This window comes from Phalacrocorax carbo, chromosome 7, assembly GCF_963921805.1.
Source record: "Phalacrocorax carbo chromosome 7, bPhaCar2.1, whole genome shotgun sequence".
NCBI classification, from domain to species: domain Eukaryota; kingdom Metazoa; phylum Chordata; class Aves; order Suliformes; family Phalacrocoracidae; genus Phalacrocorax; species Phalacrocorax carbo.
In genome coordinates this window covers 37,635,945-37,658,816 of record NC_087519.1, presented here as the reverse complement: position 1 = coordinate 37,658,816, position 22,872 = coordinate 37,635,945, and the positions used below count along the sequence as shown (strand labels likewise).

Genomic DNA, 22,872 nt, shown 5'->3' with positions numbered 1-22,872 from the left:
AGTTCATTGGCTCTTTTCACCCAAAGTGAAATCCCTTTGAGGTACATTGCAATTCTCCATCTTTCCGCATCACCCACCAAGGTGGTCGACCACCCTGGAGCAAAAGCAATTCCACAAGTGGGTTTCCCTTTGCCCGAGGCAGGAATAACCCAGACAGTTTTCCCCAGCATATTTTTTACGTGCACTACAGGGACTTTATCCCCTTCCACATTATGTAAGAGCTCTGATTGGGCAGGGCCTGCTGGGTGATCAGTGCAACCCATTTACTCCATCTCGCATCAGTTGCATGGTGTGTAGAGGGGACCTTCCCTTTGAACATCCAGCCCAGCACCGGCAGTCGGGGTGCCAGGAGGAGCTGTGCTTCAGTACCAACCTCTTCCAAAGCAGCTCAAACCCCTTCATATGCTGCCAATATCTCTTTTTTTCAGTTGGAGTATAGCAGGCTTTGAACCCTCTGTATTCCTGACTCCAAAACCCTAGGGGTCGACCTCGGGTCTCCCCTGGCACTTTCTGCCAGAGACTCCAGGTAGAGCCATTCTCCTCAGCTGTGGTGTAGAGCACAGTTTTCACCTCTTGTCCTGCCCGGACTGGCCCAAGGACTGCTGCATGAACTCTCTCCTGTTTAATTTGTTCAAAGGCCTGCTGTTGCTCAGGGCTCTGTTTGAAATCATTCTTCCTCCGGGTCACTTGATAGAGAGGGCTTACCATCAGACTGTAATCTGGAATATGCATTCTCTAAAAATCCACAAAGCCTGAAAAAGCTTGTTTCCTTTTTGCCTGTTGTTGGAGACATGGCTGTTATTTTGTTGATCACCTCCATTGGGATCTGACAGGATCCAAAATCTTGCCATTTTATTCCTAAAAACTGGACCTCCTGTGCGGGTCCCTTGACCTTACTTTGTTTTATGGCAAAACCAGCTTTCAGAAGGATTTGGAGTAATTTCTTCCCTTTCTCAAAAACATCTTCTGCTGTGTTGCCCACACGATGATGTCAACAATGTGTTGCAGAGCCTCCCCCTGTTCCAGGGCGGTCTGGATCAGCGATATCGATTGTGGCGTACCACTTGGCTGCCTTGGACTCCAGTTCACATACAGAAGTTCTAGCACGTCCGGCACGGCAGCGCTCAACATTGGAGTGACTTCATTCAGGCCACGATAGCCTACTGTTGGTCTCCACTCTCCATTAGACTTCTGCGCTGGCCATATGGGACTGTTAAAGGGTGAGCGGGTCTTGCCGATGACTCCTTGGCTCTCCAGTCGGTGAATGAGCCCATGGATCAGAATCAGGGAGTCTCGGTTGCTGCAATATTGCTGCCGGTGCACTCTTGTGGTGGCGATCGGCACCTGTTCTTCTTTGACCTTCAGCAACCCCATAACAAAAGGGTCCTTTAAGAGACCGGGCAAGGCAGACAGCTGTTTAATTTCCTCCATCTCCAAGGCAGCTATGCCAAAAGCCCACCTGTACCCTTCTGGGTCCTTGAAATACCCTCTCCTGAGGTAGTCTAAGCAAATGATGCACGGAGCCTCGGGGCCAGTTGCAATGGGTGCTTTTGCCACTCATTCCCAGTCAGGCTCACTTCAGCCTCCAATACAGTGAGCTCTTGGGATCCCCCTGTCACTCCAGCAATACACGTGGGTTCTGCCCCTGTATAGCTTGACAGCATTAGGGTGCACCGTGCACCGGTGCCCACTAAAGCCTTATGCTCCTGTGGGTCTGATGTGCCAGGCCATCGGGTCCACACAGTCCAGTAAAGCCAGTTGTCCCTTTCTTCCACCTGGCTGGAGCCAGGGCCCCTCTAGTCCTGATCGTAGTATTCGCTCACTTCCTGTAAACGTGAATCAAACGTCCCTCTATGAAGATCAGAAATAAAATCAGTGCTTCTACTCCTCTGCCTGGGGACCTGCTCACTGGGAACTGGAGCAGCAGCTTTTCTGGAAGAACCCCCCTGCGTGATTGTTTTTCCTTGCAACTCACATACCTGTGCCTCTAGGGTCGGGGTCGATTTTCCATCCCACTTCCTCATGTCCTCTCCATGGTCACGCAAGTAAAACCAGAGGGTGGCCCTTGGTGTGTATCCCCTCTCTTGAGCAAATGGACGCTTACTCCTAATGGCTGAGATACTGGTCCGTACAGGTGGGGACTAGGACGTATCTTCTTTGAGTTGCTGGAACTCTTGGGACAGTTTCTCAAAAGCAGAGACGAGAAAGGAAGAGACATGTGCTTTGTAATCCTGGAGTCTGACAATCACGTCGCTCACCGTTGGTGCCTCGTCATCTTTCCAGGCCGCTACTGCCAGTGAGTTTACATGCAACGATGGTGTGCCCTGAACAAACTTCCACCACATGGGTTGCATGCAGTGGGCTTCCTCTGGATCTTTGGGTGGCTGTTCGTTGTCCAGGTCACCATAAATCACCTCAAGGATGGCTAAGTCCCTCAGGTACTGGATACCTTTCTCTGTGGTGGCCCGTTTTCATGGGCAATATATAACATCTTACTTGAAAGGATGCCTTTCTTTCACACCAGACAGGCGTCGCCTCCAGAGGCCGAGGGCTTGTGCCCCTTCTCCAATCGCTTTGTCAATGCCCCGACTTCCCCAGAAGGGGACCCCAGTTGTTTGGCTTCCTTCCCCTCTAAATCCAGGCTACCCGCCCTGTTATCCCAGCATCAGAGCAGCCAGGTGACAACGTGTTCACCTAGACAACGGCCAAAATCTTTTCACGTACCTCGCAGCTCCCTCAAGGGGAGGGATCAGGTGGTTTCTGTCCGGTTTATGAGTTCTTCCTCCTCTCCTCGTGATGACCCTGCTCTGCCATCATCTCTTTCTAAAGGAGTTGACTTTTGCTTCCGAGATTTCTTCTTGTGTATAGGGGTGACTGATACTGGCACGGGTTTGTTCTCTGGTTCAGCTGCAGTGCCTGTTGTGGGGGTTTGAGTGGCTGCAGTGCCTGTCGCTTTCTTCTCCTTTGTCTTTTTAGATCCAGAGGCCTTCTCTTCCCCTTAGGGGTACTGAATAGCGTTGAACAGGGCTCGGTAGGCATGGGCCAGGCTCCCGCACGTTGCAGTGACTTGTATCTCTCTGGAGTTGCCGGGGTGACAACGTAATTCCTCCAAATACTCTACTAGTTTTTCGGGATACTGCACTTGTGCAGGGGTGAGGTCCCAAATCACTGGAGGTGCCCACCGACCTAGGCATTTGCCCATACTACCCCACGTACCCTGCCTCTCATAACTATCAAGCCTTGGGGCGGGTCTCTGGATGATATTCTTAAATTGCTATTAACCTTAGACAAAACAAAAACAATATTCCCAAGAAATACCAACAGATGTATCTTAACTACCCAAGGATCTTCAAGGTGCTGAAAAGTTGTTGTAACAAAGGAGGAGACATCACAGATGAAGGTAGCAAAGGCGCCATTCTGTATTTCCTCCACAAAAAGCCTCTCAGAGAAGGAGGTATAATTTGCTAACTGTCTCCATGAGGTGGCACCCGAAATACAGTAGCAGCTTCAATGCAAAACCCAAATACCAGATAAAGGTCAAGGCCATTGTTTTAATAACAAATCTCCCAAGCAAACATTGCTACTCACTGCAGAGCACAGGAAACTACAATAGCCAACACCAATCTTCAACATGTGCTGCCAAAACAAGGTCATAGTGCAGATCAGATAAACCAATATTGAGAAGAGATCAGTCAATGCTGTGACCAGCAACTGCTATTACCTCAAACCCTTCAGGCCCCACGTTGGGCACCAAAAAGGACTGTCGTGGTTTAGCCCCACTCAGCAACTAAGCCCCACACAGCCGTTCGCTCGCTCCCCCCACCCCAGTGGGATGGGGGAGAGAATCAGAAGAGCAAAAGTAAGAAAACTCGTGGGCTGAGATAAGCACAAGTTAATAATTAAAATAAAACAGTAATAGTAATAATAATTTAATGAAAAGGAGAATAACGAGAGAGAGAGGTGAAACCCGGGGGGAAAAAAAACCACCACAAGTGATGCAGCTGCTCACCACCTGCCGACCAACACTGCCAGTCCCTGGGCTGCAATCTCTGCTTCCCCCAGTCCGTATACCGGGCATGACGTCACATGATACAGAATATCCCTTTGGCCAGTTTGGATCAGCTGTCTTGGCTGTGCCCCCTCCCCTCCCGGCTTCTTGTGCACCTGGCAGACCATGGGAAGCTGAGACAGTCATTGCCCAGTGTAAGCACTGCTTAGCAATGACTAAAACAGCAGTGTGTTATCAACATTATTCTCATACTAAGTCCAAAACACAGCACTATACCAGCTGCAGTGAAGAAAATTAACTCTATCCCATCCAAAACCATGATACCCTATGTCTTGCCCCCTCCTCTCAGGTTGGGCTTCTCAGTGCCAAGGATCCCTGGTGTAAAGTTGTGAACTTCCTACCTGCCACAGGTAATGAGTTGGGTCTGGTTGTCTGGTGAGGAGATGAGTCCCAGATTTTGCTGCTTACATGTGTGTTGCTTCTTGGCAAACCATGAGATTTGTGGGTCCCAGTGCTTCTGCTGGTGCCTAGAAAGCCCTGTTGCTAATGGCGGTGTACTGTAGCCAGGTGTCTGGTGAATTTGGTAATCTCATAACAAATCACCAGTGCCTCTTCCAGCTGAGCTGTTTCACTTTGAACACAGCCACCTGAAAAAAGCTCTGAGTCATTTTTTCCCCCTCACGGTACAGAAAACTTTATTTTCCCCCAAAATGAATCAAATAAATAAAATTGGGGGGGTTTGGCTATGTCACTCTCTGCTTCCCTAACGTCTCAAACTGACCAGAGGTATTATGGTGAGAGGGCACCAGGGTGCAGGTCAAGGGAAAGCTTCCTTGGTGTCTGGCAGCAGGCTCTGGTCTTAGCACCGATGATCTGGCATCTGCTGCCCATCTCCAGCCACGGTGCATCACCCGATGGCAGGACTTGCCATCATCTCCAGCACCGCAGCAGCAGCTGCTTCAAGCTCACTCTTCCCGATAAGTGCTGTGCTGGTTTCTCTGTATGGGCCGGTGTTCCCACTGTGTCTCTTACTGGCTTCTTCTGGAGTTGGGTTTTTGGCTTTTATATTTAGCCAAATAACTGCTCAGTGTTTGCCAGATCTCTTCTGCCATCCTAGCACAGCCAGCTCCCATCGTGGTCTCCTCATCTGCCATCTTAGCAGTGGTTTGAGGGAGAAGATGCTTCAGTGGGGGTCAAAAGATTACAGTGGTTTCTGCAAGTCATCATCACACCTGATGTCTGTCTGCACTTCTATTGTAGGTGTAGACCAGATCCTGATGCTGGAGCAGATCCCAGGCAAGGCTGGTTAAGGCAGCATTAACTAATTTTGTGTGTTATGAAGGTGCTTCAAGACTCCTTTGCGTGGCCCCAGGCTGGCAGGTGGGGATGCTCCCGCTGTGCTCTTTGGAGCAGCCACTGCTGTGGAGGATGTGTCCCGGGGACAGGCCAGACCCATCCAGAGAGCATCAGGAGAAAATGCTGCTGCCCTGGAATTGCCTTGGCCATCAGACCCCAGCAAGCAGCACCCAGAGGTCAGTGTCACAGCTGGATGTTGGGCACCCTGTGAGAGCCCCATGCCATGGCTATGCTGGTCTGGGGTCCGTCTTCCCTTTGTGGAGTCATCTCCCACCCAGCCTGGGCAGGAGATGATCTGAGCCCAGTAACCAACGCAAGACTCGGGTACAAAATTATATCTTTATTCAGTGCCAGACAAGAGCCCCCTGGGCTGAGGGCAGCTTCACGGATCCCTTTGGCTTGTGGCTTTTGGGTTTCAGACCTTTTCACCCCATGTTGAGATGCCCTTTCCACCCTTCCGCCTCTGCTGCAGGCAACTCTCCAGGGCCAGAGGAGCAGGCTGTACAGAGCAGACCATCCCTTCACCTCACTCTGCCCCTTGGCACCCCAGTTGCTTCTCTCTGCTCATGCCTTGACATCGGTGCCTGTGGGTGTGAAGCTGACAGGCTGGTAACCCGGCTTGTCATCCTGCTTGCGGTAGTATATCCGCGTCACCACTGCCAGGATGAAGGTTTGTGGAATCAACAGCTGCATGGTCATCTCTGGAAGAGAATGGTCATTTGAAGCAGCTTTCATCCACCATGCCCTTTGCCTATGCCCTGCTGTGCAAGGGAGGGGCTCAGCTGGGTGCATGCAACACTGCTCCCCCATCTCCCAACTTACGCTGTGACCTGGCCTTGGAGGAGAACGGTGGTGAGCAAGCGATGCTGCCATTGTTGGCCAAGATGCTGAAGATGGCAGGCTGCAGTGCTGTCAGGAGGAGGAGGACCTGCAACCGTCAACACCCAAGGTGATGGGGGCTACGCCACTGCCAGGCTCCTGCCCTTCACCTTCCCCACTCTCACAGCCAGACCTGGCTCCTGCCCTGTCATCTCCCCCTGCGCCACCTCATCCCATTTGTGCCGGAGAAGCCCTTCACCTAGGGGGCAACAGGGCAGGATGGGGGCTCACCTGGAAGCAGAAGAATTTGGCCTTGATGTTTTGCTCAGTCAGGTGCAGCCGGGCCTGCCGGAAGAGGATGCCCAGGGCCCACAGCCCAAAGAGGGTGGAGACACCAAGCATGGTGTTGATCCAGAGGGCCACGCTCTCCGCTGAGATCTGTGGGGTGACACACAGGAAATGAGCCTGGGCTAACAAAGCTGCTGGGCAAGGCACAGGGTGTCATGGTTTTGGATGGGATAGAGTTAATTTTCTTCACTGCAGCTGGTATAGTGCTGTGTTTTGGACTTAGTATGAGAATAATGTTGATAACACACTGCTGTTTTAGTCATTGCTAAGCAGTGCTTACACTGGGCAATGACTGTCTCAGCTTCCCATGGTCTGCCAGGTGCACAAGAAGCTGGGAGAGGAGGGGGCACAGCCAAGACAGCTGATCCGAACTGGCCAAAGGGATATTCTGTATCATGTGACGTCATGCCCGGTATACGGACTGGGGGAAGCAGAGATTGCAGCCCAGGGACTGGCAGTGTTGGTCGGCAGGTGGTGAGCAGCTGCATCACTTGTGGTGGTTTTTTTTCCCCCCGGGTTTCACCTCTCTCTCTCGTTATTCTCCTTTTCATTAAATTATTATTACTATTACTGTTTTATTTTAATTATTAACTTGTGCTTATCTCAGCCCACGAGTTTTCTTACTTTTGCTCTTCTGATTCTCTCCCCCATTCCACTGGGGTGGGGGGAGCGAGCGAACGGCTGTGTGGGGCTTAGTTGCTGAGTGGGGCTAAATGACAACATGAGAGCTGGTGGAGGCTCCCTGTCTGGACATCACCCTGCCCGTTGCCATACCCTGGTACTTACATCAGCAGGGTTGTAGTTTCCATCAGTGGCCAGGACCAGCCCCAGGAAGACTGCGACCACCTTGCAGAAGGCATACTGGAAAGTCCCCAGCATCAGCAGTCGAAGCTTTCTCCTGGCACGGTGAGAGAGACCTGTAGCACCCCAGGGTCCCTAAGCCCCTGCCACGGACTTCTCTTCCACCCCAGCAGAAGCAGGGGGTGAAAGCCCTCCCCAGGGGCAGGGAGATACCCTGGCTCTCCCTCACCTGCTCATGGTGATTCGGGGCAGGCAAGGGCAGCAGCAGCAGCAGGGCCCAGTGTTGACCACCATGGGTACATCTTTCAGGGTGCTGACCACCGCCTCCTTCCCCCCGAAACCCTCCACCATGACCAGCATCAGGAGGTAGAAGCAGATAGCAAAGTACCTGGGAAGGAGGAGGAGGAGGAAGGCAGGTCAGGCCCTGTGGGCTCCCCAGTGCCCCTGCCCCAGGGTAGGCGATACTCACCCCGTGATAGCCATCTCCACCACCATCATGGAGCGCGGGATCCACAGCCCAAAGCAGCTCACCACAGACACAACCTGTGGAAGTCGTGAGCTTGGTACACTGCCGCCCCCCCCTCCTGTGGGCTGGCACCCCTTGGGTGGCCCTGGCCCCCCCAAGGTGATGCTACCCACTACTCCCACACCCCAGCTCACCGTAGGGGCTGAGCTGCTCCAGCAGAGAGTCTTCATCTTGATGGGGCAACGGATCTTGCGAGTGAGGTAGAAAGCCTCTTCCACAAAGATTGCGACTGACAGCAGCGTCATGATAGTGGCAAGGCCCATAATAGCAAGTTGGGCCATGTCCAGCTCTGCCAGGGAGGGGTGAGAAGCTGGCTCCATCCTGTCCTGTCCTCCCTGGGGCCGCCACAGCAGGGAGCTGCCACCCAACCCACCACTCCACAGGTTTGGGAAGCCCCTGGCCGTGTCTTCAATGCTTCTGCCCTGCTGCTCCCATGTCATTGCCCCAGTGCTGGCCCTCCCTGGGCCACCCCCATTCCTGCAGGCAAGGCTATGGGGTGGGAGGCTGAGACCCTGGCAGTACCCCGCTGCCTCCCGCTTCCTCTGGGCTGCTCCCTGCCTGCACCCACCACAGCCACCCTACCTCCTTCATCCCTGTCCTGCTCCCACCAGTGACAAGAGGAGGGTCCCCCTAACCAGTCCCCTCCACCTACGCTGCAGTAGCTGCCGGGAGGTGGGCGGCAGGGAGAAGCAGGCTGCCGGCACACTGAAGTTCCTCATCAGCATCTCCACCAATGGGCGGGAGAACCTGCAGAGAAGGCGGCAAGTGCTGCATGTGGCTGGCAGGGACACAGAGGCACCCAGCCCCACAGGGTCCCCAGAGTCCCCTAGCTGGCTCGCCTTACCCCCAAGCACCTCCCTTCCTTTACAGAGGGAATAACCCAAAATCCTGCTCCAAAAATTTGGATTATCCTGGCTGCAAAGAAGCACCAGGGTCCCTGGCACCCACCTGGGGTCGTCTGCCAGCTCCACGGTGGGGTCCATCTTGTGCTACTCCTCCCCGGCTCTGTCCCAGTGACTGCAGGACTGCTTGGCACTGCCTGCCTCTGCTCCCCTCGCCGGCCCACGGGGTCAGAGTCCTCAGGGCAGGGACCGCGGGGAGGCTATCCCGGTTCAACCAACAGCCTCCAGCACTCTCCTCCCTCTCCCGCTGCTGCAAACACCCATGGGCGTACCCCCACGCAATCCTGGCCCTAACAAGTGCCTCAGCCGCCGGGTTATTGACCCAGGATGCCTGGGGAGGCAGTTACCACCTGTGCCGATGCGCCTGCGTGTCTCCAAAGCATGGGAAGCCGGACACCTGTGCTGGGGTGATGCAACCTACACATTCCACGGGCAGCCCAGAGATGGGTTTGTGGTACCAGGGGTCCCTGTGGTTCCATGCAGGGTCCAGGATGCATCCTTGTGTCCCCACAGTAGCAGTGGCCACGCAGAAGGTGATGCTATGTCACCATGGGAAGCCTGCCAGACACTGCATGTCTCTGCAGGCTGTATGAGGAGTTTGCAATGGCTCAGCTAACAGCAGCCTCGGTCTGAGCCCTGCTGAAAGAATCATAGAATCATAAAAGTTGGAAAAGACCTCTAGGATCACCAAGTTCAACTGTCAAACCAACACCCCCATGCCTCTTAAACCATGCCCTGAAGTGCCAGGTGGGCAGCCTGTTCCAATGCCTGAGCACTCTTACAGTCAAGAAATTTCTCCTAACAGCCAATCTAAACCTCCCCTGACAAAACTTAGAGGCCATTTCCCCTCATCTTAACGCTAGTTACTTGGGAACAGAGACCAACACACACATCCTACTTTCAGGTAGCTGTAGAGAGCGATAAGGTCTCCCCTCAGCCTCCTCCAGGCTAAACAACCCCAGCTCCCTCAGCCGCTCCTCATCAGACTTGTTCTCCAGACCCTTCACCACCTTCCTTGCCCTTCTCTGGACACGCTCCAGCACCTCAGTGTCCTTCTTGTAGTGAGGGGCCCAAACCTGAACACAGTACTTGAGGTGTGGCCTCACTGGTGCCGAGTACAGGGGCACCATCACCTCCCTGCTCCTGCTGGCCACACTATTCCTGATACAAGCCAGGATGCTGTTGGCCTTCTTGGCCTCCTGGGCACGCTGCTGGCTCACGTTCAGCCAGCTGTCAACCAGCACCCCCAGGTCCTTCTTCACCTGGCAGCTTTCCAGCCACTCTTCCCCAAGCCTGTAGCGTTGCATGGGGTTGTTGTGATCCAAGTGCAGGACCCAGCACTTGGCCTTGTTAAACCTCATACAACTGGCCTCGGCCCATCGATCCAGCCTGTCCAGATCCCTCTACAGAGCCTTCCTACCCTCAAGCAGATTGGCACTCCCACCCGACTTGGTGTCACCTGCAAACTTACTGAGGGTGCACTCGATCCCCACATCCAGATCATTGATAAAGATATTAAGCAAGACTGGCCCCAAAACTGAGCCCTGGGGAACACCGCTTGTGACCAGCCACCAACTGGATTTAGCTCCGTTCACCACCACTCTCTGTGCTCGGCCATCCAACCAGTTTTGTATCCAGCAAAGAGTACGCCTGTCTAAGCCATGAGCTTCTCTAGGAGGATGCTGTGCGAGACAGTGTCAAAGGCCTTACTAAAGTCCAAGTAGACAACATCCACAGCCTTTCCCTCATCCACTAAGCGGGTCACCTGCTCATAGAAGGAGATCAGGTTGGTCAGGCAGGACCTGCCTTTCATGAAGCCATGCTGGCGGGGCCTGATCCCCTGGTTGTCCTGCACATGCCTGGTGAGTGCACTCAGGGTGAACCGCTCCAATATATTCCCCGGTTCCAAAGTCAGGCTGACAGGCCTGTAGCTGCCCGGATCCTCCTTCTGGCCCTTCTTCAAGATGGCCATCACAGTGGCAAGACTCCAGTCATCTGGGTCCTCCCCTCTTAACCAGGACTGCTGATAAATGATGGGGAATAGCTTGGCAAGCTCTACTGCCAAGCAGGCGCCAAGCTCCCTCAGTACTCTCAGGTGGATCCCATCCAGCCCCATAGACTTGCGAGTGTCCAGGTGGTGCCGCAGGTTGTAAACTGCTTCCTCCTGGATTACGGGGTTTTGCTCTGCTCCCCGTCCCTGCCTTCCAGCTCAGGGGGCTGAATACCCTGGGGGTAACTGGTCTGACTATTAAAGACCGAGGCAAAGGCAGCATTTCCTCATCAGCCTTTTCCTCATCCTCGGTGGCAATGTTCCCCCGCACATCCAAGAGAGGATGGAGATTCTCCTTGGCTCTCTTGTTGTTTTTCATGTATTTGTAGAAACATTTTTTTGTTATCCCTTACAACAGTGGCCAGATTGAGTTCTAGCTGGGCTTTTGCCTTTCTAATTTTGTCTCTGCATGACCTAACGAGATCCCTGTACTCTTCTTGAGTTGCCTGCCCCTTTTTCCAAAAGTGGTAAACTCTCCTTTTTTTCCTGAGTCCCAGCAAAAGCTCCCTGTTCGGCCACGGCAGTCATCTTCCCCACCGGTTCATCTTACAGCACATGGAGACAGCCTGATCTTGCACCTTCAAGACTTCCTTCTTGAAGAATGCCCAGCCTTCCTGAACACCTTTGCCCTTCAGGACTGCCTCCCAAGGGACTCTCTCAACCAGTGCCCTGAACAGACCAAAGCCTGCCCTCTGGAAGTCCATGGTAGTGGTTTTGCCGGCCCCTCTCCTCACTTCGCCAAGAATTGAGAACTCTTATCATATCACGGTCGCTAAGCACAAGACGGCCTCCAACCGCCACATCTCCCACCAGTCCTTCTCTGTTTGGAAACAGCAGGCCAAGCGAGGCACCTCCCCTGGTTGGCTCGCTTACCAGCTGTGTCCGGAAGTTATCTTCCACACACTCCAGGAGCCTCCTAGGCCGTTTCCTCTCTGCTGTGTTGTATTTCCAGCAGACATTCCTCAAAACACTCTCTAACATACAAAGCCATCCCACCACCTCTCTTTCCTTGCCTATCCCATGTGAAGAGCTTATAGCCATCCATTGCAGTACTACAGTCATAAGAGTCATCCCACCATGTCTCTGTGATGGCAACTAAGTCATAGCTATCCTGTTGCACAATGTCTTCCAGCTCCTCCCATTTGTTGCCCATGCTGCGTGCATTGGTGTAGATGTACTTGATATGGGCTATTGATTTCACCCCCAACCTCACATGCCACCCCTAGGCTCCTCTCTAGTGAGCCTGGCTATAACCCCTTCCCCCTTTGAATCTAGTTTAAAGCCCTCTCAATGAGCCCCACCAGCTCATGTGCAAGAATCCTTTTCCCCCTTTGAGACAGCTGAACTCCTTCTGCCGCCAGCTGGCCCGGTGTCATATAAACCTCTCCCTGATCAAAAAAACCCCAAAATTCCACCAATGGCACCAGCCTCTGAGCCATGTGTTGATCAGGTGAGTTTTCCTGTTCCTTTCAGTATTCTTCCTTGCCACTAACAGGATTGAGGAAAATACTACCTGTGCTCCTGATCCTTCAACCATTGCCCCAGTGCCCTGAAGTCCCTTTTGACCGCTCTTGGACTTCTTTCCTCAACTTCATCACTGCCAACCTGCATAACCAACAGCAGGTATTAATCAGAGGGCCAGACCAGACCAGGGAGTTTCCTAATAACATCTCTAACTTGGGGCCCAGGAAGGCAGCAGACTTCCCTGTGGGATGGGTCTGGTCAGCATATTGGGCTGTCTGTCCCCCTCAGAAGGGAATCACCTATGACAATTACCCTCCTTTTCTTCTTAACAGAAGCAGTCATAATGCCTGGGGCTGACTGACTCTTCCTAGGAAAACCCCCAGATGGACCTTCACCTACATCCTCATTTGCCTGGCCCTCAGGTTCCAGAGCCCTGTATCTGTTGTGTAAGGGCAGCTGGGAAGGTGAGGGAGGCCAGGAGGGGATTCACCTGCCGCCCACGAGCAGGGACCTATTTCTCTCCCCCCCCCCCATCTCTTAGGTCCCCTCTGTCCTGGTTTCAGCTGGGATAGAGTCAATTTTCTTCATAGTAGCAAGTATGGGGCTATGGATTGAATTTGTGCTAAAACCAATGCTGATAATGAGGAGATGTTTTAGTTGTTGCTAAGCAGTGCTTACACTACTCAAGGACTTTTTCAGCTTCCCACACTCTGCTGGGTGCACAAGGAGCAGGGAGGGGAGGGGGCACAGCTGGGACAGCTGATCCTAACTGACCAATGGGATATTCTATACTATATGACCTCATGCTCAACATATAAAGTTGGGGAAAGAAGAAGGAAGGGGGAGACATTTGGAGCGATGGTGTTTGTCTTCCCAAAAAACCATTACACGTGATGGAGCCCTGCTTTACTCAGGATGGCTGAACACCTGCCTGCCCATGGGAAGCAGTGAATGAATTCCTTGTTTTGCTTTGCTTGCCTGCGCGGCTTTTGCTTCACCTATTAAACTTTTATCTCAACCCACAAGTTTTCTCACTTTTACTCTTCTGATTCTCTCCCTGATCCCACCGGGGTGGAGTGAGTGAGCAGCTGTGTGGGGCTTAGTTGCTGACTGAGGCTAAACCACGACATCTTCCTTCTGCATGTTGGCAAGAGCACTGGGGATCCTCAGCTTCTTGTGGAGCCTCCATCCGCTGCCTTGGCCCCAGGGATGGCAGGGTGCGGCTCCGCCCATCTATCTCCCTCTCACACTCCCTGATACTCCTTAACCTTTCCACTTCCTCCCTCAGCTCCGCCACCAGGCTGAGCAGATCATTCACCTGGTCACACCTAAAGCAGCTGCTGTCTCTGCTGCCCTCCGGTGTGAGTGACAGGCTCAGGCTCTCCCTGCAGCTGGAGATCTGGGCTGCTGTGTGTTTGTGCGGGGTCTCTGCCTGGGTCGCCACATTCCTTCTGGTGATGGCTTACTGGCAAATGGAGACCATATCTAGGGCCTCTCTGGGGGTGTTACCTCAAACATATACATATATATTCTTCTTGGATGAAATGGAATAGCGCAGGAGTTATTAGTAGTTAAGAAAGAATCATAGTTAGGAGTAGAAAATAACACCTGAGAATTTAAACAAGATAATAAATAATGCTTAGGCCAGACAAGAGGGTATTAGCAACAAATGCCTCATTAACAAGAATCTCCTAAGAGAATGCAACTCAGTAGAACTTCAAGGACCAACAGTGGAAACATCCTGCTACAAATAAAGTTGTGAAGATAAGCGAAGGCCACAAATCAATTAGCAGTGATAAAAGGGAACATCTTGGCTCAGAAGGCACTGAGGCATGGAAACTGGGGGAAACGTAATGCTGGCAGGGGTAGATTGCGACCACTGACTCAATTGAGAGATGAAAGGACTACCCCACCCCCCCCCACCCCCCCACCTCGTCTTGAGCATGCACAGTGAATTAAAATCACACTGTAGCTTTAAACTTAAGTGGAGAAGATACAGATCAATGGAAGAAGGGGATGCCCAGTCAGGTCAATGATTATGTATTAGATAGGCATGGTGTGTTAACTTTCCTGTATAAATGTCAAAAAGTAATTATGGTAGGTGTGCATGTTAGGAGGAAAGATCCCCCATGCACCCAGCGCTGAATAAAGTAATGCCTGCTCTTTAACATGCCCAGTGTTAAGGAGTTTTATTCCCGTCTTTCAGTGGCGGGGGGTGATGACCACTAGTTGAGTTACCCTTTAGAGCCAGGAATGGGACTGCGCCCTGCCCGCACAAACTACCGACATGAGCTGCCATGCAAACTGCCACACAAACTGCTGTGCTGTACCCTGGTTGCCACACTTCTGGCCGGGGGCTGCTCTTGTACGTGAGGGGTTTTGGCCACCATCACTTGTGTCCCGGCCCACGCTGAGTCAGAGCTGCCACCCGTCAGAAGCTCACTCATTCCCACTCTGAGGGGGGCTGGGGTACCCTCTCTCTCCCTGCGCTTTTGCCTTCATGGTTTTGCTGAGGTTTGGCTGCTTTAGGAAGGGTGCAATTTTCTGCTCCGGAGCCCTTCAAGAGCAGCTCCCACGACGCTAGAGGGCAGGGCTGGCCCAACACTCAGCACGCCTGCTTCTTGGGACAGAAGCAGAGCCCATGCCTGGGGAAGGTGATGGCGGGCTGGAGGGGGCACATGGAGTGGGGAACTAGGGCGCTAGGCATGGCAAGCAGTGTATCCTTGTCCTAGATGGATCCCAGTAATCTCACGGTTCCCAGGGTTGCCCATGGCTCCTGGTGTCCTCCCAGCACCCCAAGGAAAAGGAGTGTTGGTTTATACTGGATCTCCAAGACCTTTGAACTCCCACCCTTCGCCCCTCTGGCAGTGGGCTCCTGCAAAGCCAGAGTGTCACCGGCACCCCAAATGGGTGCCGGTGACACTGCACCCTGCCATGGGAACAGGATGCTCAGTTGTCATGGGAATGGGATACAGGGCGGGGAGGGGGACTGCTGCAGTTGCCATGGGAATGGGATGCGGGCGTGGAGGGGGATGCTGTGGTTGCCATGGGAATGGAATGAGGGGATTTGTTTTTCTGTGGGACGGGATGCCATCCATTCTGCGTGGCCAGGGCCCTGCAGCCTGGCCCACCATGGAGCTTCTCATCCCCCTCCATTTCAGCATCCTCATCTAGCTGAGCTCACTGGTCTCCTTCCTGTAAGTCACCCCATAGCTGCAGACCAAGCCCCGAACCTGAGGACATGGAGCAGCAGAGCTGCTGTCTCACACCAGTGTCCTTGAGCTGTTAGAGCCAGGCATCAGCTCAAATGGCCTGGATCTATGTCCTCTTCCCCACCACCACCCAGCTCCAGCAGCCCATGGGGCTAAGCACCCCAAGGCTCTGCCTGTTCTCTACTTCTCCCACAGCAGCCCCAGGGCCTGACCCTGGCCCCATCCTCCCCGTACCCCTGCTTGCAGGTGCAGCTGGCTGGCTCTGCACATCGTGCTGCTGGTCCCCAGCTCCACCACCACCCTCTTCCTCCTGGCTCTCACCAGCTTGGTCCTGCTCAGCGTAGTCAACCCAGGGCTCCTCCAGCTAGGTGGGGTGACAGGGGAGCAGGGTCTGCTCCATGGTGGGATGGCCAGAGACTGACCTTGGGGCTGGGGGGACACAGTCTCCCCATGGGTCTCCTGCAGCAGTGGCCTGGGAGGACAGGCTGAAGCAGGGGCTGCAGCACAGCGAGACAGCACTGCCCATGTGGGTGCCACCATCACAGCTGGCCACACATCCTCCACTGCCCCCACTGCAACTGCTCCGTGGAGGTGAGGGATGCAGGGCGCCCTGGGAATCTGGAGGATCTGCACGTGTCCAAGGTGCCACTTACACCCAGCCCTACGCACCACACCCCTCAGCCTCATTAACCAAGCCCTGTACCCCTGTCCCTACACATTTATACCTCCATGGCCAAGATATCCTGTTTTTAAGCTTAGGTTAAATATTAAAACATCAAACGCTAGATAAGCAATGCTTGATCAAAAAGAAGTTTAGATTCACGCTAATTAAACATAGACTATACCCCTGCAGCCCATGACCCTGATCCCTCCTTGTGCTGACAGGATGGGACATGCCTGCAACTTGCTTGCTCCAACCTGCCCCGGGAGCTGGCAGAGATGGGTGTGGGGAGGGGAAATGCAGCAGAATGGGGTACCCCAGGATCCCCCCACGACTTCTCTTATTCAGCCCCTGTCCACATTTGGGATGGGCAGTCCTGAGGCCACCAGGGTCTGGGGCCACCAGGGTCCATGGCCACCCTTCTCCCCCAGTCCCTTCTCCACACAGGCTGCTACCACGGCCAAAAGCTGGCAGGATGGCCAAGACCCAACAGCAGGTGAACATCCCCTGGCATGGGCAGAATGGAGGGGCCATGCAAGGCTCCAGGCAAGCCCACCAGCTCAAAGTCAGCCCCAGACTCCTGGGATGCTCCAGGAGAGAGCAGCACTGGGCACAGGGAGCCCCTTTCCTGCCAAAAAACACTTCAGTAGAGAAGGAAAATGGAGCACTGAGACAGGACCCATGCACCCACCAGCCCAGGGCAGTGGTGGTTTGAAGGCTCATGGTCCCCTCAGCATCAGGGTGGCTGTTTTCCCCCAAGGAGGTAGTGGAGGGGCCAGTGGCAGCACTGGCGAATCTCCCCATTTGCTCAGTTAGCTTTTTTATTTTAAACAAAACTGTTTGACCACTGAAATCCTGCCCCCAAAAAAACCCCAAGCAGACCCTCTCAGCATACCTGCATCGCCCACGCTGCTGCTTTGTCAGCATTCCCCAATACTTGGAAAAGTGCTCGAAATGCAAATATTTCCACAGGTTTTTGAGACAGTTTTCCACCCATCTCTAATTCCCTGTGGTTATGGCCAGAGGGGCCAACCCTGGTGGGCATGGCGGGCTCCCAGCCAACCATCACCAACTTCTCCATGGCCAGGACATGGGGGGGGAAGGAAAATCCTTGTTCAAAGTCCTGGTAGGACCTGGTAGGAGGCCAAAATGCATTCCTCCCCACTCTCTCGTCTCCCACCCAGAGCCTGGGACTGCGGTGGACGGCAGGGACAGCGAGGAGTGAGAACCTCACAGCCAGCTCAGGCTGTGGTCCAGCTGGACAAGCAGACAGTAAAGACCTTCACCCTGAGCTTTTGGCGATTCATGGCCACTGCTGTCCCAGGAACAGAGGGACAGACCTTGCTCAGCAGGACGGAGGGGCCAGGATGCTCCCTCTCCCAAGGGACATTCCTCACTCTGCCCAGTCCCTGTGACAGGCAGGACAAGCACCTGAAAAGCAATGGGACCCCGTGGCACAGGGTGGGTGCCTGGCACCCATGTCTTAGGGAAACCGCATTCCATGGGAACCTCATCGTAGGGATGCCCATGCTCTGCATGGCCTCTGACAACCCTGGTATCCCCCACCCCAGAGGTTTTGGGTAGAGGCAGCATCCCCACCCCACCACTGTCCCAGCAGCACCCTGCCAGCTGCTGGAAGCAGGAGAGTGGGTGAGACTCAAGAGAAACAAATAAAATATGGAGGTCACACAGACTTGGGAAAGGGACAAGAAAGGTTTTCCCAGGGTACTGGCCTCATCTTCTCCCCTCCCCCCCACCCCGGCACCCGCAAGCATTGCCCCATCGAGGAAACCGCTGGGGGTCACGCAAGGCTGCTGCCACCATCTGCCTTCACACACCCCATCACAACCCACAACCACCCAGCTGTGGGCCTGTTTGCCCAGGTGTGTGAGCCAGGCCTCGGCTGGACCCCTGCAAATCCAGCAGCATCACGCTCACCACCGGGCCCCTCAAGCATCCCCCTGCAACAGTCAGTGCGGGGCCGTGGCAATACCCCCAGCCCTGGCCCCAGCACGGCAGGGATGGGGCTGACTCCCTTTGGCCCTAGGACTGGAGCCACTCTGCTGATAAGGATGGCAGGGAGCCCTGCCCGCATCTGGCCCACAGATAAGGCCCATGTGCTCCCCACTGATTGCCCCAGGAGGCAGCCAGTGGGGTGGGAACCACCATCCCTGGGAGATACAACCAGAGGGAGCAGCGAGCAAGGAGGGCAGGGGGGCTGATGCAGGGGTGTGAGACACCGGGCCCCTGCAGGTCCCCTTCTCTGGGCAGGGGAAGGCTCCCTGGCTCCGCCAAGAGCACTGCTGGGGTGGCACAAGGTGTGGACCCCCTGGCAGAGCAACAGCCCCCATCAAATCCTTCCCTTCCCAGTGGGGAACAGTCCCTCTGCCACTGGAAAACACCTCCCAGTGCCCTGCAAACCCACAGGGCTGCATCATGGGCTCACTGCAAGGCAGGGTCAAGGACCACCTGTGCCTCAGTTCCCCATTTGTAAAATGGAGCAAGAGCCCTGCAGCACAAGGGCAGAGAGGGCTTAGTCACTCGTCACTCCAATGCCCAGAGAGAGACCCATGCCAGGTGTTATTTATAGACAGAGTTGACATTTCAGATGGGAGATGCTGCCCTCGGAGCCAGCTGGCTGCCTCCAGCCTCTGCCTCAGTGTCAGTGGGAGAAACACTGGCCTCAGAGGGGCTTAGTGGTGCAGGAGTCCTGATGGCCTCAGCCCCCCCTCCTGGGCAGGGAAGATTCCCCTTCTCCCAGCATGAGGGAGTAAGGGTCATTCCCACTGGACATACCGGGCAAGCCCCCTCTGCAGCCCTGAGCCCCCTTCCCGGCAATGGGGCAGCGATGGTGGGGCAAGACCACAGGCAAGCAGCATGCTGAGGGTGTCACCCCCAGCAAGAGCTGTGTCACCCATCACCGTCCCCAGGCACAAGTTCAAGGGAGAGGTGGGGATTTTTGCTAACCAGAGCAGCACGCCACTTCACGGAATAGCCAGCCCCCGGATGTCTCATCACCCCCTCCCTCGCTCTCTTGGGAGGCAGAAGTGGTGCAGAAGGTGCGTGGGCAAAATCGTCCTGTGCCCCACTCCCCACCAGCCCCAGCTCTCAGAAACACTGCCCAGCTGTGGCCATAGGGCTGGCTTCTACACACAGCCCTGGTGAAACCCCCAGGGACCCTCCTACCCCCTCCCTAGGCAGGTCTGGGTGCCACTGAAGATGCTGCCACCTGACCAGGCTCCCATGCCACAGGACCAGGCTGGGGAAAGAAGTGGGGCATTGGCATAATCAGGGGCATCACCGCATCCATCCCAGAGCACCTAGAGGGGTCACACCCCCAGGGAACCTGCTTGTGGTAGGCTCTGTGGTCTAACTCTGCAATTCACATCTGCCTCTTCCCAAAACTGCTGACACTGTTTAACCATATATAGGTGTGTATATATATATACACACACATTTTTTCATGGAAAAGCCATACATAATGCATACAATCACATCTATAAATATGTATACAACTTTACATACTATATAGGATCTTATATAGTGTTTATAAATTGCAGGGAGCTGGGGTAGGAGTGCCCCTAAGAGTGGAACAGCTCGTCCTTACAGGCTTGCTTATCACCCAAACCATAGCCTCAATCACACTTCCAAACCAGTGATCCCAGGGGACTGGCACTGCTGCTCCTGCCCAAGGGCTCCCCTGGCCCCAAAGGTGACCGAAGGGGATGCCCAGGGCAGGATGCTGCCCTTCACAATGCCCAGCATCCCATTACTGTCACTCCAAGGGACTGTCTCATATCCAGAGGAGAAGAGGAGGATGGTGGGGCTTGTCCCTAGTGTCGGAGGAAGTGGAGCCCATCATGAGTGGGAAGAATCCCAGCAGAAGCTGGATTCTCCCATCTGGACTGAGGCCATCGGAGCAGCTTTGATGGCTCAAGCCTTCTCCTCCCTTTTGAACAGAGCCTTACAGATGGGGCACCTGATAACACCCCTGTCTTCTACCCAGCCCTTCTGGCCTCCTTTCTGTTTGCTTTTCCTTCCAGCAGCCCCACGTCTGATGGTGCCATGCTCGGCCAGAGCGGAAGCGACCAAGCCACGGGGCTCAGCATGGCGGGGGCTTTGTCTCCTTCAAAGGGGACAAACAAACAGCTAGCAGTCCCCAACCCAGCTGGGGGGATCTTGTGGAAATACCGCAGTCAACGCCCTTGGGCGCCACTTCCTCCCCACTCTGAGGCTTCAGCTGCAAAGAGGCGTTTTGCTGCCGTAAGATGTCTGCATTTCCAGCAGGCGCCCTGGTAAAACACTGCCTGTTTCTTAGAGCCACTGCCAACCTCTGAATGAAAAGACACCTTGTTTGAAAGACAGAGGTGCTTTTTTCTGCCACAGCCACCTAAAATATTGCACATCACTGCTGATGTTTGCTTTTTGAAGATGACAAGTTAAAAAAGCACTCAGCGTGGGCTGCGGGCATTTGCTTTCACTGGGAGTTTTGTTTTCGTACTCGTCTGTCTCCTGCAAGAAACTCGCAGGTGAAAATGCTGAGGCTTTTAAAAAGCCCTGCCTCAGACTGACAAATATTTTCCCAGAGAGCCAGCAGAGACGCGGGTGTTTGTGGAAGGGGGGATGCTGCTCCCCTGATGGCCCCAAGCCCTCCCAGCTCCGCAACACCCACCTACCAGCCTTAGCCACCCCATGGGCACACCTGCAATGGCCATGGGTTGGGCACAAGGAGCACTCCAGCTCACCAGGGGAAAGCCTTCAGCCATTGGTGGGTCTTCTTCAGCAGGTTAAGGCTGTCCCCAAGTGATGCTGCCTCCTGTTGCATGTGGGAGGTGGAAAGCATCCTGAGTGCAGCTCAATGGGAACCAAGAAAAACAGCTCCCTTCCCCTCCTGTTCCCTCCACCAGTGCCAGATCCATGCCAGGATGCTGGACAAGTGCTCCCGCCCCACTGCCTGCTCCCTCTTGTTTTTGCAGGCAAGCAGGCAAGAGGGGCAGGAAGGGGTGGACATGCCTGGAGAGCATGTCGGGTCGCATGTAGACAGGGGCGTACATATGGAGGTACGTGTGTGTGTGCCCATACTTGAGGCACAGACATGTGGGTGCATGTGGTTTTGTCCACCTGGCTGGCATCCATGCCTGCAACCACAGCACCCAACAGCAGCCTACAGGGTGCAGGGAGCCAAGGCAGAGGGTGGCAGGGCTCAGAATCGCCTGCTCTCGCTCACTGAAAGCAAAGCAACACTCAGCCCTGGCCAAGCCTCTCTCCTGGGGCTCACTTTTTCCCCCCAAGTCCCTGCTGAGGGATACAGTGAAGGGGCAAGGTATTTCAGCCCCAGTTTCCAATGGCAAGGAGGAGGCTGGGGCAGCACCATTTCCTCCAGAGAGGCGAGCATCGCCATGTGCCCTTTGCCCCTTTTGCATCACGAGGTAATAAATAAAACCTGTGAATTCACATCTGGAGGAAGCCATAAAAGCCACTGGGACATGCACAGGCAAAGAAAGGCATTTTCTCCAGAGAGGAGTAATTGCACCCAACAAAACCCACAGCTGCACCCAGCTGAGGAGGGAGCTGGGGTGGGTGCCTGCACTGGCACAGCGGGCTCAGCAGCCCCTGGGGCAGTTCTTCTGGACAGGAGCGAGCAGAAAGGGACTCTTGCAGGACTGATACTGCTAGAGAAGTACAGTAGGTACTGCAGGACCCTGTAGGGCAGGTGCATGTCCAGTGTACAAAGCAGACCCCTCTTATCATACCTTCATGTCCTTTCATATCTCCATCCAGACATCACTCAGAGCTCAATTTTCCAACGTTGTTGGGTAGAAGTCACTTTCCTTCTGGCTACATGGGCTTCTTGATTGAAACACCACAAATTGCAGATGGCATCCCTGACTTTCTGGGATTCATATCACCAAGTCTGGAAGGGAAAAACCCCAACAGTCCCTAGCTGTGGCAATTGCTGATTCAAGAAAAGTGCTTGAGAAATTGGACACAACACACTTTGCAAAAATGACCTGAAATGCCTGCCTGGAGGAGGAAAGAAAGGGGCTGTGTGCTGCATTCCAGATACAAATCAGCAAGGGCCAGAACAAAGTGGGACCAAGGAACTCGTGAGAAAACCATGATCTGCAGGCAGAGACCCTCAGGGCTGTGTCCCAGCTCCTGCGTGGGTCCTCTCCCTGATGCCTTCTTTTCCCTTTCCACTTCCCACTGCTCAAACCCTCTGCGCCTTTTGCCGACATGATGCTGGGGCCATCAAACACATGGGCTTTTTCAGCGATGCAGAGCGAGACAGACCTTTGATGTCACCCACGGCAGCTGCACTGTGTACCCCTGTTTTTCAAAGGCCCATCCTTGGCTATTGTGCTCACATCCTGAGCTTGTTTATACACTTGTCTGAGGCCCCCAGCCCTGCAGCCCCCCTGCTGCAGCGACAGGCTCCCTGACCACTAGATAAAAGCAGCCAGGCTCACCAGGCAGAGTTGTTATCAGAGCAATGACAAGCGGCACAGTCCCACGGTGCTGCTGCCAAGATAGCGGGAACTTTGCCGGGCTGACCCCACGCCACTAAAGGCTCCAGGTCAACAACAGCCCCTGCTGGATCTCCACCAGCCCTGGCTGCCTGGGCACTTTTTCTGTTGGGAGGAGCGGTATCAGCCCTGTGCACACCAAGGATTTGTCCTCGTGCTCCTACTCTCCCCCTTGGTTGTACCTGGGGAGGGTCAGC

At 54.3% G+C, this 22,872-nt stretch overlaps 1 protein-coding gene across 1 annotated transcript; it reads right to left on the bottom strand.

The window, feature by feature from the left end:
• Positions 1-5,690: 5,690 nt before the first annotated feature.
• On the bottom strand, positions 5,691-9,831 carry SLC51A (solute carrier family 51 member A). Its single transcript, XM_064457567.1, has 9 exons — positions 8,808-9,831; positions 8,512-8,606; positions 7,994-8,148; positions 7,803-7,876; positions 7,563-7,721; positions 7,319-7,430; positions 6,476-6,622; positions 6,188-6,293; positions 5,691-6,066 (listed from the first exon to the last, which is right to left on the bottom strand). Exons 1-9 carry the CDS (start codon positions 8,840-8,842, stop codon positions 5,930-5,932), a joined length of 1,020 nt encoding a protein of 339 aa, XP_064313637.1. The 5' UTR covers positions 8,843-9,831; the 3' UTR covers positions 5,691-5,929.
• Between the last annotated feature and the right edge of the window lie 13,041 nt (positions 9,832-22,872).